This window comes from Cyanistes caeruleus, chromosome 5 (assembly GCF_971803275.1).
Source record: "Cyanistes caeruleus chromosome 5, bCyaCae1.hap1.1, whole genome shotgun sequence".
NCBI lineage: Eukaryota > Metazoa > Chordata > Aves > Passeriformes > Paridae > Cyanistes > Cyanistes caeruleus.
Window position 1 is genome coordinate 48428732 of NC_141705.1, and position 16975 is coordinate 48445706.

At 37.9% G+C, this 16975-nt stretch overlaps 1 protein-coding gene and 1 long non-coding RNA gene across 10 annotated transcripts in view; one reads left to right on the plus strand and one right to left on the minus strand.

The window, feature by feature from the left end:
* CENPE (centromere protein E) overlaps positions 1–15079 on the plus strand; it is a 37499-nt gene extending 22420 nt beyond the window's left edge. For all 4 annotated transcript variants that reach the window (XM_086888328.1, XM_086888327.1, XM_086888329.1 and 1 more), the window contains 16 exons: positions 254–544; positions 650–808; positions 1594–1836; positions 2254–2496; positions 3374–3574; positions 3657–3806; positions 6306–6518; positions 7745–7954; positions 8476–8685; positions 9770–9991; positions 10609–10812; positions 11361–11473; positions 11845–11942; positions 12509–12668; positions 13079–13341; positions 14143–15079. In XM_086888328.1, the coding sequence (XP_086744454.1) occupies positions 254–544; positions 650–808; positions 1594–1836; positions 2254–2496; positions 3374–3574; positions 3657–3806; positions 6306–6518; positions 7745–7954; positions 8476–8685; positions 9770–9991; positions 10609–10812; positions 11361–11473; positions 11845–11942; positions 12509–12668; positions 13079–13341; positions 14143–14240 (3078 nt within the window). In that variant the 3' untranslated portion in view covers positions 14241–15079. The remainder of the gene's footprint in view (positions 1–253; positions 545–649; positions 809–1593; positions 1837–2253; positions 2497–3373; positions 3575–3656; positions 3807–6305; positions 6519–7744; positions 7955–8475; positions 8686–9769; positions 9992–10608; positions 10813–11360; positions 11474–11844; positions 11943–12508; positions 12669–13078; positions 13342–14142) is intronic.
* Positions 1–16975, minus strand: part of LOC111927746 (uncharacterized) — a 43927-nt gene that overhangs the window by 12309 nt on the left and 14643 nt on the right. For 2 of the 6 annotated variants that reach the window (XR_015286664.1, XR_015286665.1), the window contains exons 3-4: positions 5758–5906; positions 5518–5651 (exon numbers count right to left, since the gene is read on the minus strand). The exons of 2 other annotated variants lie outside the window; for them this stretch is intronic. This is a non-coding gene — a long non-coding RNA (uncharacterized LOC111927746). Of the gene's footprint in view, positions 1–5517; positions 5676–5757; positions 5907–16975 lie in introns of all 6 variants that reach the window. 2 more of the 6 variants (XR_015286661.1, XR_015286662.1) reach the window with 2 other exon arrangements.

The following is a 16975-nucleotide window of genomic DNA, read 5'->3' on the forward strand; positions in this document are numbered from 1 at the left end:
AACTATGGCAGTGAAATTCTACTTCTGATGACTTATTTTAGAAGTTCTTCAAGTTTTATTTTTACATGTTTCTTATTTCATGAAACTTAAAATGAATATGGGGTGTGGTCAAATTTTGATATACTAAAAAAGTAATATCCTCGCTAAAGTAGTGTTGCTGTCTGTTATACATAATCAATCTGTCAAAGGTGTCAGATAAGTTTTCCCTAAAGCTACTTCCTGAATGCGTTTACTTTACTCTCCTACAAAACAGATATCACCAATGCAAGGACAATCTATGGAGCAAGAGTTAATTCTTCTGAGAGAAGAGCTGAGCCAGGCACAAAGGAAATTGCATGAAATGGAGGAAGCAAAGGCCAGTGAATATCAAGGAGAATCTGAAGAAATGGAGAGAACAAACGTTATTCCAAAACCACAGGACTCCCAGGAAGTCAGCACCCAGACAGAAAGAGATGATGATGATGATGAATTTAAAATGCAACTGGAAAATCTCCAGAATGAGAAGGAGCAGCTGAGGGAAACTCTACAGGAGACAATTAGCAAGGTAATAAAAGTAGTCCCCTTCCTGTAGGAGAAGAGCTTCAGTAGATTTCTGTCTTAGATTTGGAAGTGTTGTTCAGGTGTTAATGTACTTTAATTGTGTCCAAAGAACTCGGAGATGCAGGAGGAGTTGAGATGTACTCGTGAATCTCTTGGACAACATCAGGAGACGATTGCAGAGCTGAAGGGCAGTATTTCAGAGAAAGAAAATCAGCTCTCAAAGGCACAAGAGGCGTTGAAGGAAAAAACTGATGAACTGCAGCAGAAGGTGAGAAGCAGTTTTGTCCAGAAAACCAGAAGCTCTGTTGGCTCTGGCAGCCTGTGTCCTCTGCAAACCTCAGTTTGCAGGGGCTCCAGTAGATGTAATAAAGAAACTGAATATTTATAACTAAATTTGTCATGGTGCTGAATGACCGAGTATTTTTTGGAAGCAACAATGCACTTTGACTTCTGTCCATTTGCCGAGTCCTAGATTTTTTTATATTCCAATAATGTAAATTAGATAGGTAATTCTGAAGATCCTCGAGCACTTTTAGGACACCTTAACTCATTCTTGAATTTCTTACACTACTATAAATTTGTTTTCTACATTTATTTTCATGTCTGAAGCCAGTGTGGCTTGCAGGCTTCACTTTAGCATACAGTAACCTCTCCTGTCTACTGTGGATACAGCAATTGGGGCATTTTTATGGATTTAGAATGTCTTACACCTTTTTCTACATTTTACTTTTGCCTACTGCTAAGACACAGGCACTGACATTTGGTTGGCTTTTAAACAAAATTGTTGTATCTTTTTTGTTTACTATAGCAAACTAAGAAACCATTGAGGATGTCTTCTTAAAACAGTCCATTTATAACAAGCCATATGTACATACAGTGCTTCTGAATGATGATCCAATAACATTCTTCAGTCCAATCCTCATTGCTGGGATAAGAAAATTTAGGAACTTTGACTGTTATTGCGATTGTTTTTTCTCCCAAGTACCAAATTATTTTTGCCCATGCAAGAGGTGATTATTAATACCAATACTGTTTGGGATTTGTTCTTTCCAGCTCACTGAAGTCACTGCAAACCTGACTTGTGTCTCAGCTGAGTATGGCAACCTCGTGGCAGAAAAGGAGCAAACTGAAAGGGCAATGAATGAGCAAGTGTGTCAGCAGCTTGAGAGAATCACTTTACTTAACCAGGAGAGAGATGAGCTACAGCAAATGGTAGAGACTTGTAAAGAAAGGGAAGAACATTTGTTAAAGGTTCAGAGGCAGTCAGAGATCTTGAAGGACAGCCTAACAAGCAAGGTGAGGAGTGTTGGCGTTTAGTCACTATTATGTATTCTGACATTTTGTCACTGATGTACTGAACTTGCTCAACAGAAATCCTATTTAATTTTTAATTTTGCATACTACTAAGAAGCACTGGCATCTGATTGGCTTTTAAACAAAATTGGTTTTTTTGCAGTTTTTTTGCTTTCTGTAGCAGGAAATCATTGAGGATATCCTCTTAAAACAGTCCATTTATAACAAGCCATATGTACACACAGTGCTTCTGAGTGATGATCCAATAACACTCTTCAGTCCAATCCTCATTGCTGGGATAAGAAAATTTAGAAACTTCAACCGTTACTGGTTGTTTTTTTTTCTCAGGTACCAAATTATTTTTGCCCATGCAAGAGGTGATTATTAATACCAATACTGTTTGGGATTTGTTCTTTCCAGCTCACTGAAGTCACTGCAAACCTGACTCGTGTCTCAGCTGAGTATGGCAACCTCGTGGCAGAAAAGGAGCAAACTGAAAGGGCAATGAATGAGCAAGTGTGTCAGCAGCTTGAGAGAATCACTTTACTTAACCAGGAGAGAGATGAGCTACAGCAAATGGTAGAGACTTGTAAAGAAAGGGAAGAACATTTGTTAAAGGTTCAGAGGAAGTCAGAGATTTTGGAGCACAGTCTAACAAGCAAGGTGAGGAGTTTTGGTGTTTATTCACTGTTTTGTATTTTGATGTTTTATTACTGATATGCTTAACATTTGCTCAAACTATGTAATTTTTAATTCTCAACACATTATTTTTATGGCTGGTAAATGAACATGAAGATAGGCAAAGGGTTTTGTGTAAGTTTCTTTAGTGATGTTTAGTAATAACAGTGTCTACTGGTCTCAGCTTTGTAACCTATTGGATTAGTCAAGCTTTGGAATGAATGTAAATTTATCATATATGTGCATGTTTAATAGAATAATCAGTACTTGAACACATATTCCAGCTTCTTAAAAGGCATTGTGTAGACATGAACTTAACTGGGTTTTGAATCCTTGGTGCTTTGCACTCTTTCTGAATACCAGACAATGTCTGAAAGTCTTGGACTTAGTTCTTGCCAACTCATTCTTTTCGTATGTTTGCTTTTAGGCCTTTCACCTGTCAAATTCTTCTTTTGTAAATCAATGAGTATAATTGAGGATTGCTTCAGTTTAGCAAATATTACTCTTCAGTAAAGATATTGGCCATTTTTATGCTCATCTTGTATTTATTTTAATTTTCTTTTGATATAGAGTTGGGTTGATTGATTTTTGCTCTGATTCATTTTGCTTTATGGAAGACCAAAGTTGACTGATGTGGGCTTTTTTTGGGTGTCATGCTATTCCTCTTCCTTGTAATTTTTTTTTCTATGTTATTAAAACACCAAATTATTTTTTTTTTACTTTTCTTCCTGCTAGTGTCAGTAATAGTAATTAAGAATTGTGATTTTTGTATTTGACTCAACTGATATGACTACTTCATAGGGTATATGAAGACCATGACCATCAAACTGTGATTTGTGTTTTTCTCCACTCTTCATTGTAGATTCAACAGTTAACTGAGACACTAAATAGCATATCATGTGAGAAGGACCAGTTATTAGCTGAAAGAGCTAGTCACTCTTTACAACTTAAAGAACAAATCTCATCAGTTAATCAAGAAAAAGATGAGCTACAAAAACTTCTTCAGGGTGTCAGGTCTGAGCGGGACCAGCTCAAGACAGAATTGCAAAGAAATTCTGAGATGGTGAGTGTTGTAATTTGCATACCTGAGTTACTCATAACTTCTCATCTTGAATGGTACTTAAATATGTGTGCTTTTATTTCAGTGTGTTGAAACAAAGGCAAAACTAGAAGATGCTTTAGAACAACTGAAGCAGAGAAAAAACTTGAATAATATGTCCATTCAGGTACACCCAGTGGATATTGCAGAGCAGGTGGCTGATGACAGCTTGAAAGAAAAAACCTTGAAAATTAAGGTAAGCTTATTTTTTTGCTTGTTTTAAGGATGTACACAGGAACTTAATGACACTTGTCATGGAGCATATGCCTCTGTTCATTATGTATAAAATGGTTTGCGTATCCTGCTGCATACCATGGGCTCAGTTGATTTGCTGTTGTTCAGTGATTGCACATCTCATGCAAACTGAGAAGTTCAGTTTAATGTTCACAGAACATCTCACCTGCTTTCATTACCAGCCACCCCAATTAAAATAACTAGTCATGGAGGATCACAGAATCATTTAGGTTGGAAAAGACCTCTTAGATTATAGATTTCAACCCTTAAACCGGTACTGCTATGGTCACTACTAAACCATGTCCCTAACTGTTGGATGTACACATCTTTGAAGTAGCTCCAGGGATGGTGATTGCACCACTTCACTGGGCAGCTTGTTCCAGTACTTGACAGCCTTTTCAACTGAGAATTTTTTCCTAATAACCAGTCTAAACCTCCCCCAGTGCAACTTATCACGTGTTACTGGAGAGAAGAGGCCAACCCTCACCCTCCTTTCAGGCAGTTCTAGAGCAGTAAGGTCTTCCTGTGGTCCAGGAAAACACCAGGCCAAACACCCCGCACTCCCTCACCAACTCCTCACAGGACTTGTGCTCCAAGCCCTTCCCCAGCACCATTGTCCTTCTCTGGACATTTCCCAGCACCGCAATATTCTTCTCGTAGTGAGGTGTGGCCTTGCTAGTGCTGATCCCTTTCCTAGCCCTGCTGGCCACACTATTCCTGCCACAGCCAGGATGCCATTGGCCTTCTTGGCCCCTGGGGCACACACTTGCTCATGTTCTGCTAGCTGTTGACCAGCACCCCCAGGTCCTTTCCTGCTGGGAAGTTTTCCAGACACTTTCCCCCAGCCTGCAGAATTGCAATGGGGAGTGTTGTGACCTGGCAGCTCCCCTTGTTGAATGTCAAACAAAAGCACTTTGCCACTTTGGTTTTGTTAAATCCCGCCAAATTCTCCCTTCCAGTATTCCCCATCAAATACTAAATTGGTATTAAATAAATTTGTTCCACTGAAGCGCTTCTGCCCTCAAACTAGGAATTCCTCAGACCTTTTGTTAGTTAGCTATCCTGAGTGTATTTTCATACAGACGTGAGAAGTGCTAGTAACCTACTGAAAGCCAAAATAAACCAGTATTTATGACTGTGTATTGTTGCATATAGGTAAAGCCTTATATAATAAGGGCCTTGTTACCCCTGTAAAATCATGGCTCAGGTGTGCCACTTCAGCTAAGTAGAAGGGAACTATGAGAGAACAGTTCAGCTAGAATAGGGGTAGAGAGATGTGAGAGACATGGTGTGTAACTGCTGCATGTCCACATCGTGGTGTACGGTGGTTGGTTGATTTGGGTTTGTTGTGCCTTAAAAGTGTGTAAACTGATAACTGGCTAACTGCTTAAAAAGGCCTGCTTTTTGCAAGAAAGGGCTCTCCTTCACACTGCCTGGGCACTCTGTGTTGTTACGTCTGGCACCCAAGTAGCAAGAAATAAAATTACAATGAAAAAGGAAACTACAACCAACAACAAAGCCCTGCAAACCCATAATACCAAATTACAATGAAGTAATAAATTACAACTCAACAAAACAAACCCTTACAACCCTCAAGCTACAAAGTGCAGAGCTCAAACCCTACAACATAGAACTTCCTTTACAAACCACAATCCAACGGAAAACAAAATTACCAGCACAATTGATAAAGTTGAAGCATAATGAAGGAGGGTAACATCAGCTGATCCCTTTTAAGAGCACTCTCCCCTTCTGACTTCTGTAATAGATAGGATCTTGTCTGCTTCTTCCCAGTGTTCCAGTGTTTTTACTGTGAGGTGAAGAGTTAAGAAAACTGGTTAAGAGTTAAGAAATCTTAGTTCTTTCAACTAAGAACCATACATGGAGAGAGTATGTCAGGGGGGTTTTATACTTACTTTAAAATGTATAACATAGACATAATTAAACATGATACTGGAGTTGGAGTTTACTGGGTCTTCAAGCCTGTAGCACTACTGAGCCTCACTGCTTGTTCAACCTTTCTTTTCATGGCAGAGTGCTAGGACCCACTTCATGAGTCCTTTTCCTTCAAGAAAGGAGAAGCAGATAAAATTTGGAGTCCATCCTGAGGGAAGGCTAGCTGGCAGACTTGTGTTAGCCAATGAACAGCCAATATTTTTTTTTATGCCTGTTTTACAAGTCTTGATGTGGCCAGGCAATCTAAACCACAAACACAGCTGGAGCTTGTGAAATGACTTGCTGGAAAACTAAGAAATTATCTGGGTTTGTGCCTGGATTAGTGATTTTGTCATATCCCTATGGCAACTCAAAACTGAAGTCTTAATCATAATAACTTTTTCTGTTGTAAAACCACACTGTACTAGGGGTTAGTCCTAGAGTAAGGTAATTTATTTTACTTTTCTGTTTATAGCTAATCACGCTTTTCCTTATTGTGAACAAACTAATTTGTTTCACTTGCATTTAGGAGCTCCTTGAGAAATTCCTAAATATGGGGAAGAGATACGAATGTCTCTCTACAGTGTCTCTTAAGCTAAAGAGTGAACTGAAGAGTCAAAAAGCACTGATAGCTGTGATACTGCCTCAGCTTACATTGGAGCAGAGTAAACAAGTCAAAACTCTTCAAACTAAAAATGAGGAAATGAACAGTCATCTCCAGAAGTTATTGACCAAATTGAAGGTACCAACTTAAAATGCTGGATATGTGGATGCTTCATATATATATGCTTGGATTTGGGTTTTGGGTTTTTTTAAATAAGCTCTCAATGGTAACAGCTAGGATTTTAAATATACTCTAGCTTTGGGTTTTGAGAATCCATACATTGGAGAAAATAAGTTGATAGTAATTGCTTTGCAATCTTAGAAAACTGGAACTACTTAGTTTTGTAAATCAAGCTTTGTTTTTTAACTGTAGTTCAGCTACTTTGCACGGAATTATTTCATTATTATTATTCTATTTTAATTGGAAAATGCTATTTTCTTTCTGTAGTCTATAAATCAAATAATAGATGACTAAGTAGGTATTCCTCTGTCAAGGAAGGAGACATGCAAGGTGAATTGGATATGTTTGCTTACTCTGCAAAACTACCCAAGTAGTTCAATGATTTTACAGCCTTGCAGATCTTCCCCAGTTTGGAATCAGTTTCCCCATTGGACTAAAATTTTCAGCAAAAAGGTTAAGGGTAGTTGGGAAAGAATTCCTGTTAACATATGCAGAAGTACAGTAAATGATAAAGTTTCTTGCTTTTCTTTATTTACCGTGAAATATTAAAGGCTGAGGGTTTTTTGATTGGAGCATAGAAACATGCACAGGCTTGGAGAGAGAGTGTGAGGTTCTTGAGAGTCAGGCACGTCCATAAATATCATAAATTAACATGGAATTTGATCTAATACTCCAAAGAGCCTCATTTTATAATTTAACTCAGCTATTTTAGGTTTATTAATTTTTTCCATAGGTGGCTTTTAACTTTGATGGTTAAAGATGTTTAAGATTCAACTAGCAAGCTCAGCTAGAATAAAGTTTTAAATCAGCATGGTGATTTTATTATTGTAGATCATCTGTACCTTTCACAGCTCCAAGAGAAAATAATTATAACCAAGAACACTTTGCTTTGTTTTTCAAAGTTTAGATTTGTGGAAGGCTGTCTAGAGCCTTTTAGACTTCTTGGCTTTTTGTGGAGTCTACAAAAAACAGTATCCTGGAAAAGTGCTGTCTCAGCTAAAAGGCTTAAATGCCATTACTATAATGCACATGTGAACCTGATTTTCTTAGTCAAGGGTTAGCTATAGTGGACATTTAGAGGCTCAGAGAGTAAACAGATTTAATTATAAAATACTGTATTTTAGCTGGATGCAGGGTACGGCTTTAAAAAAGGCTTACTGACACATCCTGTGCTTCTGCAATAGCTTCTGTTCAGTTCTGTTTGCACTAAGAAAAGAGAATATCACTCTACTGTTCACAAGTATGAAATGGAATTGCTTGAGGAAAAAAGAAAACAAAATCACCTACAATCCCAGATTCAATGTCTCAGGAAGATTGATTTGAAGCAGAATGAAGTATCATCTCAAGAGTTAAACAGCAGTGAAGGGCTGCAGAGTTTCCACTTACATGAAGAGGTAATATTTGGGAACAAAAATAGACATAAAGACCTATTCCAAGGCACAGAATCATGTGGTGGTGGGAATCTTCTGGCATTGGGTTTATCTGTTAAAACTTCACTTAAAGGGGGTGAAGGAGTAGAGTTATTTTATTATGCTACTAGTTCTGTAATAAGGGGATTTTGCTTGGTAAAGCAGCAGAAAATAAAATTAATAGGTTAGAAAACAGTGGGAATGTTACTTCTTTGCCCTCTACAATACCTACTATCCAATACCAAGATTGTTCTAAAACAATGAAATAAACTTTTGCTAATAAGCACTTTTTTTCCCCTTTCCACCTGCCCCAAGAATGTAGGTTGTCTTCTTGCTTTCCTAATAGGGTGTAATTTTAAGTCCAGCAAAACTCCTTTTATATGATAATTAGATGCTAACACAGACTTACTGCTGTGCCGATAGCTGAGAGGACAGAAGGTATATTTAGACATGTGATAATCAAACCAGTATTTAAATTTTAATTCCTTTTTATTTTTTTTTTTAAGAGCATTCTTAAAGATGTATCAGAAATGGAACATGAACTTCTCTGCATAGAAGCAGAGTTACAGAACGAAGAAAGTGCTAGAAAAGAAACAATACAGTTCTGGGAAGCTTGTTCAGGAACTCACTGGGATGCAGAGGAACTGAAAGAAGAACTAAAGAAAGATAATGAAAGGCTCATGCAAGTCCTTAAATTCTGGACTCCGAAAGTAAAGGTAAAATTAAATGTTATAGAATCAGAAATGTATTTTGTGTAAGCAGTCTGCAAATGCTTATGATGGAAAACAGAAGACAAAAGAGGCTCTTAAATGATCATTAATTTATTATCAGCACTTACTCATACTTTAGCTGTAAGACATAGGAATACTTAAAAGACTTTTAAAGATTCCTCATGCATCCAAACTTGGAAACTTGCTTTCTAAAAGATTTTCCAGGTAATGAGAGGGGGTGTGGGGTTGTTGATTTGGGGTTTTATTAGTCTGAATTCTGGAAAATGTGATTTTTCTTGCCCAACATTATCAAAGCTACTACAGCCATTTGTAAGTCTCAGTTAAATTTATATTTACACTCATTTCTTTCTCATGCTTACCTCTTGCCTCTTTTGGAAACCTGGACAGCATTTTTCAGGGTTTAGTGCATCATGAACAGGATTTCACGAGATTTCACCTTGCTGATTAAATCTGAAGTTTAGCTTACTTTGAATAGTTTCTTTTGTAGTCAATAGTGAGTCTTGACTTCTTTGGAATTTTGCAGTGTTGGCAAGGTTTTTGGAAGAATTCCCTGACCCTAATATTATGTGGATCAAAGCTTTAAACAAACAAACAAAAATCTAGTAAACATTGTCATTTCCTGACAATTGTTAAGTTTTTATTTATCTGACATGTTAAATATTTGGGTTTCTAGAATAGTCCAAGATGTAGGTTTAATTTCCTTTAGTCAGTGAATACATACTAGTAAAAAAAAAATCTGTGAATAATTACGGTTTTCTGTGGCTGACATTCAGAAAGTCTTTCCAATATAATTCCTTTGTTTCTCTAATATGAGAATTTGAGTTAATGCAGAAATACTGGTAAACATGCAATACACTATCATCTCTTGTGCCCCTTCCTGCCTCCCTCTCTTCTGGAAATGCAACTGTTCTGAGTGATAATGGTACTATTTCTGACAGTAAGCATTTTCAAATGGGGCATTGAAACAACAATGTGAAAATAATACAGGCTAATGTACTTTCTGTTTCTTCACTTGCCATATTTCTAGCAGATTAAAAAATTATTTTAAATTATTCTGTATGATTTTCAGATACTCCTTGAACTTTCTTCAGAGCTGGATGCCAGAACTGCTAATTATAGTAAAAATGCTGATGTTGAATTAAAACAGAGAAAAGAGAAAAATGAAGAGTTGCTTCAGCATCTAAACACTCTAAAAGAAAAACTGGCCTCTGGTGGCTCTGCCAGTCTGGCATTACAAGAAGAAAATTATGGGCTTCATAATAAATTAAAGGCTGCAGAACAAGATAAAAAGGTACCAATACTTGTTTCGAAGGCAAACTTCTTGATGCTTGCTTTCTAAAGGAGAGTACTCCAAACTGAAAATAAGAATTGGTGGCAACTGTAAATCTATGCCACCACAATACAAATAGAGTACACTTTATCTTAGTAGCTCTTTTATTTCCAAAGTGGAATTTTGAGCTTTTGCCTGTGACATGATTATTCTAATTGCCTAATTTCTGTACACAAAGAGATGTTTAGTTTAGAAATTCCCATGAAATGTTTTTATTTGCTTTTGAAGTATTGATTTTAATAGGGTGATACTCTTGATGCTTCCTGTAAGTACATGGTATTCACTATGTCAGACATGAAGCTCGAAAAGAATTCTCTGTTTAATCACAGGAATTGAGGACTCATTTTCTCTCCGATTTTTTATGTCACAGTTACCATTCTCCAAAGCACTTTTTCTTTTCTTAGACTTGAGTGTTCTAGAATATTAAAAGATGACACAAAACAGTGAGCTGGACATGAGGAGTTACCATAGAGCCTGTAGTGTTGGTTGTTTTTTTTTGTGTGGTTTGGGTTTTTGCTAGTTCATGCTAAAAATATGACCATATGCTGTTACTGTTGCTGCCTTTTGACATATCTCAGGCTATGGAAGTAAAAATTCGGAAGTTAGAAAATGTAATAAATGAAGTAGGAGAAAGTGTCAAAGAAAAAGACAACAAGATAAACAAGTTACAAGCACAGATCAGAGTAAGAACAGAGACAAGTGAGCTCACCCAACTTCAAGCCAAACTGAATGAGATGGATAATTGCCTTAGGACTGCCTTAACAGAGAAGCAGACTCTTCAGGTAAGAGCAAAATACTTCACTCTTCTCTTTCTCCTCTAATGAAAGACACAAGGAATGCTTGACAACAGTTGTAGGTGAAATATAGCTCTCTATAGTCAATGTATTTGTTCCTAGAGTAAAACACTCCATTTGACTGTTTTGCAGGCAATTTCACATTCTACCACTGCAACCTTCAGTGGCAACATTTAGACCCCATATTTAGAAAGGAAATGTTTCACTTGTATGTGATGCATTTCTGGAACATTTTAAAACCTTTACACCGAAGCATGAACTATTTACTCAATGTGATATGTTTGCACCAGATTTATATCTGCACAGAAGTCAGCAAAACTTTCTAAAATATGGTTGCATGTCATACACCAGAGTAGGATACCAACTGCTACTGTAGTGCTAGTTGGTAATGTGAGCCACCTTAGTGAAAAATAATTTTCTGCTCCTGGTCTTGTCCCACAAAATCTAGCAGATCAAAGTAAAGATACAAGGTAAACAACCCTTCATTTCATTGCTAAGTAAAAAGCCCTTACTTGTACTAAATATTTTCTTTTCAGGCAAAATTAGATAAAGGTGCTGAGCTGTACAAAGAAGAAATTGACCATCTCAAAACACAATTGGTAAAGTGTAATCTGGAAAGAATGAAACAAACCAACTCCTTTGAGGTGAAGTAAGTTCAAATTTTATCTTCTTACAGTTCTCAACTACTTCATTCTTATCTTCTACTTCTGCCTTTATTTTTCTCACACAGTAAGAAGTAAGCATTCATCTTGAGGTGCTCTAAGTTCTTATGGTTGTTACAAAAAGTAAAATCTATACGCACCTTGGGTTGCTTACAAAAATTCTTCCCTGTACACCCACCAAAATTTCTCAATTAACCATGTTCAACTATAGATGAAATAAATGCTCTGATATGTTTATGTAGTTTTTCTTGTATAATTTGGGTGTGTCTTGTATTTGATAGCTATTTGGAATTAAACTGAAACAACTATTAAACTGAGGTTTTCTGGGTATTTTTCCCTCCTTTCCTGCCTCATATAGACTTGCTAATTATAAAGCCCTTGCAGAACACCGAGAAGAACAGTTAACAAAGCTAAAAGAAGAACTGAGAAGAGCACACCAAGAGCAAGATGTTACTGGTAAACTCAAGATTAACATGAAAGAGTCCTTTCTATTTAACATTGAGTTTTGAGGTTATATGGGTAGAGACCAGATTGAGATGCAGGCCCTGTACTCAAAGGGTATGAGGAGAATTGGGTGCACTGGAAGATGAGATGGAAAGTAGATTCCATTAGCTGCATGTGGATGGCATTTAAAATCACTGTAGTTCTTGTGTTTTTCTCCAGCCACGTTTGCCCTTGTGGAGGGATCAGCTGCAGTGCTGGTAGCTCATGTTGCCACTTTTCCCTTGACATATGAATATTTATTTCTCATCACAGCTATGACACGCCTGGAACAATAACTATTTCACCTCTAAATGGCCCATTGAAGAATAAGTCATGTTTCTTAATATCTCCCTGGCAGTGTGAATACTGGGAGGTGTATTTAGTGTAGAAAAAAGAGTAACTGTTATAATGGTACTTGTGACCCAGTGAGATTTCGCATGTTAGACCACAAGACCAAAGAATAGGCTAAAAAATGTATTGGCTTGATTTTAACCACTCTCCAGATAATGCACACACGTATGTGTAAATGTGTTTTCTAGTGCTGAAAGAAGCAGATCCTCAGCAATCCCAAATGCCCTTTACTTGTGGTGGTGGCAGTGGTATTGTGCAGAGCACACAAATACTTGTTCTAAAATCTGAACAAGCTAAGCTACAGAAAGAGAACTTGCAGCTGAAGAAACAAAATGACCTTCTGCTGAGGTAAGTGGACAGCTGACTTAGCAACATGTCAAATCATTTGTTGTATTTATGTATATCATTAGTGTTTCTGGAAGACCTATGGAAGTAAGCATTTATTTTAGATTTCACATCATAAACTTGTATTTAAAGCTAGTTTTATGGCTTATAATGTTATAAAGGCCTTTTGAACTTTAAATTGCTTGCTTCCTTAAGAATCTTTTAAATGCTGGAAGATACACTTGAATTATGTGTTGGAAGGAATTTCAGCTTTAAAAAAAAATCCTCTGAGACCAAGATATACAGCTATTGTACTGCCATGTCTGTGATATGTCATCTGAAAGTACAGGAACTGTCTGTTCTTCAGGAATTTTTCCTTAAAGAAACTGCTTTAAACTTTTCTTAATTGAATGCTGAGGTTCTTTTCTTTGTAGTGATGAACTTCAATTGAAAGAGGAACTCAGGAAATGGAAGGAAAGAGCACTAAAATGGAGAGAACGATCCTCAAGAGAAACTACTCGAGAGACAATACCCAAGTCTCCTAAGAAGGCAGTGTCGTATTTCTTTAAAGAGCAAATGCCTTCACCCTCCAAAGAAACTGTTTCTCAGGAAATAGTAACTCAGGACATAGCAAAGCCACTGCCTCTGACTTGTCCAACAAATTTCTTTGATAATTCCAACTTGGGTGTGCTAACAGGTACGTAATGCAGTGGTAGTGTCCTGCAAGATTTGAAGATGCAAAATGTAAGGGATGGCCTGAGATCTGAAACTTGCATGATAACAATTTTCCCTAATGGTTTGTCATCTGTCTATCGAAAAGCTGACCAGCTGAGCTGTGAAGCTTCTTTCTGTATGCTCTACAGAATTGAAATACCAAAATGAATCCTTCACCCACTGAAGAATATACAAACTTTTTTTCCCTTTTCTGAGTGGAAATGTTGAGTAAAAGTGAATCAACAAAATATTTTACTTAGCTAGCTGGTGCTCTAAAATGTCTTGCTTTTTAACTTTACCTTGGTTAAGCACAAATTTCTGATAAAACTATATAAAATTAAGTGCTGGTTAACTTCTTTCTGAAGTTTTTCAAGATGGTAGACTAGTCTTTGATGTTGCATCTGCTACTCTGCCTGGCTCCAGCTGCAATAATAACTGTTCTGATGATGATAACTTTTGTTCCTCAGCTTCACTTCAGATTTCTTATATCTGGCTTGCTGACTTTTAGTGACCTTTCTCCCATCATGCTTCTCACAGCTTTCAGAAGGCCCCAGCAGACATGTTGAAGAATAGCCAGTTTTTGAGGTATTACTAGCAGGCTTACAGAATGAACATGGGCTCATTGGTGGCCAGCTTGGTAATAGCACAGCTTTCCTCACAACACAAAGCTCCACAGAGGGAAGCTTTCATAGCTGACGTACAAAACACTAATCAAGATTAAATCACTGTATTCCTGCTGCTTATCTAACTGAGAAAGGCTTTAATGTTCTTGTCTTCTTTACAGATACTCGACCTGCAGGCACAGAGTCTACAGAAGAACATCTTAAGCACTTGTTTGGGACTTCAGACAAAGATAAAGCCCCTGATTGCAGCACCCAGTAAAGATAGTCTTAAGCTGCCCTTACAGTGACTACAGCCAGGATCTGCATATACAAAAGAAAATTGCTTCAGGTTAAAAACCATCAGCCTCTTCCATCTTTTCTGTCTTGGAGTTTCTACTTCCCACAACTGGGAAAGCTGGAATATGAGGACAAAAATGGAAAACCAGATGTTGCACCACAACCTGCTAATGTTCTGCTTTGGTGTTTTGATGTGGATTTTTTTGATGGCAAAGAGAAACTACTGTATTGAAGAAAGAAATGGAAAAAGTAATGGATCACAAACTAATCTACAGTGAAACTTCTCAGTCTTAAACTTCTCATTCTGTCATTTCTAAACCAGCCCTTTTCTGGGGTGTTGATATTTGTATCTTCAGACTGCTGCTGACTTGGCAAGAAATATTCTTTTTGTTTCTTAGCATGTGGTTTTTATACAAAGCTTTCTTTAAGCCAGCAGAAACTGCATTTTCACCACAATCTTGACCTCTTTGGACACTGCAACCAGAGTTACTGATCTTCTGTTTGTAAAGCACACAATCAAGGGTTCCTCTTAAACTCCTTAGAAGTTTCTGCAGCTCAGCCAATTATGGTACCATGAGTAACTTTGAATTTTGCATCATTTTTCAATATACTTGTCTGAGGTTTTTGTTGGTTTTTTTTTTAATAGTAAGCAATGGACTTAACACACTTCTGCTTCTCCAGTGAAGGGAAAACAAACCAGATCACTGGGGTAAGATGACTCTTATTAACTTACTTATCTGTATTGTGAGACCTACATTTTGTATGTTTTATATAAGGAGTTTTAACTTGACAATAAAACTTAATATTTTAAATATGTAAAAATGGTTTTGCTGTTCACTTGTGCTATGATCCAAGGATGCCGATTACAACATTCAGTGTGTAAATGTTACCAAATTACTCTTTTATACTGATACTTTATATTTTATCATTTCCATCATTATTCTTGTTGTCTCCATCCTCTATAACCTTCTGCAGCAATTACTTGTGCAGAAGTTTACTGTTGTCAGAGTTTTATTTAATTCTTTAGTCTGTCAGAAAATGGTTGAAAAAATCTACACCATTCTAAAACATAGATCCTCCTCCCTTTCCTCCCCTCCATGCTCTCCACTGCCAACTAAATGGGAATTGGGCACTCAGAACCTGATGTCAACTCCATTAAGGATGGAATCATCATCATGAGATGAGAAGGTCACACCTAAGAAAGATCCCTGCATCAAAAGCATCATCCTTATTTTATAGGAATAAATCTCTCAGTGATGCTAGGTCCTGTTTGGGTCACTGTGGTGGTTTGACATTGACATTTGGGGAAAGAAGTAAGAAAACCCCACAGAAGTGATTTCTTTGAGAGAAGCTGCTGGGAGCTTCCTCTGTGCCTAGGACAGGCCAATAGCTGGATAGTTCTGAGAGCTGACAACATTTTGCACCATTTAGAAACTAGGTCTGCCTCCGTGAATTCCACCTTTTAAAAACCACAAGCCCAGGAGCTCTCTCTCTCTCTGGCTCTGGCCTTGAAAGGTAGCAGAGCTCTGGTGGGGCTGGCCCTGCTCCCCTGCAGCCTGGGGGAGGCCAGGCTGGACCCCAGTGGCTCCCAGGTGGTGGATGGGGACTGCAGAGCTCCGACAGCTCCAGGCCAAGGACTGCCCGCCCCCCACCAGTGGCTGCGGGACAGAGGGACGGGACCAGCGTGGCCTGAAATCCAAGTTTGTGATTGCTGTGGCCACTGGGCAAGAATTAACCCTTTAACTACATAGATGAGACCTGCAGACCTTGTTCCTCTCTCCAGGGAGAGAAAAGGATAGAGTAACAACATGTAGAAAGACAATATGAAAATACCAAGGTCAGTAAAGACAGAGTCAAGCCTTAGGTGAAAGGAGGATAACAGGATGCTGAATGGGGCTGAAATATTCTTCTGGTAGGGTCATGGAGATGGACAATGATATACTGAAGTATCTCCTTTAATTCATGAGTATGGGGGGATGAAGTATTCAAACTGTAGATCTGAGCAGAGGCATCTACTGATGAAGCCAAGCAGATGTTGGAGTAGCTGTGATCCCATAAGAAGCTTGAACAGAGAGAGAGAGAGAGAGAGATGAGATTGATGAAGACCCTTTGGCCCTAGAGAGAGAAGAAAACTTCTGTTCCCAGAGATGATCACAGATGCAGATGAAGAGAACCTTTGCCTTTGAATAACTCATCTTTGAAATAATATCCCATGAGTTCATGGCCCATGGACACACCTCTAGGAGGGCTGTGACAATGGGAGGAATGTCATGATGTACAACTTTTCCCGGGCAGCTGCTATTAGTGGAAATGAAAAGCCACGAGAAAACTTTCTTGTGGAGAAGTCTCCATGGCATGACAAGAGAAAACTACTCTCCCTATGAGGACTGATGAAAGACTATTGTATAGTTGGTACTGCTCTAACATCCCAGGTTTTGTCTCTATGTGGTCAGTTGGGAAAGGAAAAGGTTGGGCAGGGGAAGGAAAGGTGTTCTGGAGGTTTTACTTCGATGCTTCTTATTCTTGTAGTCCTGTTAATAAAATTCTTTATACCTTTTAAGTTTTAAGCCTGCTTTGCCCTTCCTCTAATCCGTATCTCACGGCAAGAAATGAGTAAGTGCACTGGTGATTTTAGCTAGTGCTAAAACCCACCACATTATTTGGTATGTTGGCCAGGAAACTCAAATTGGCGAATCTAAACCACTAAAGTCACTCAAA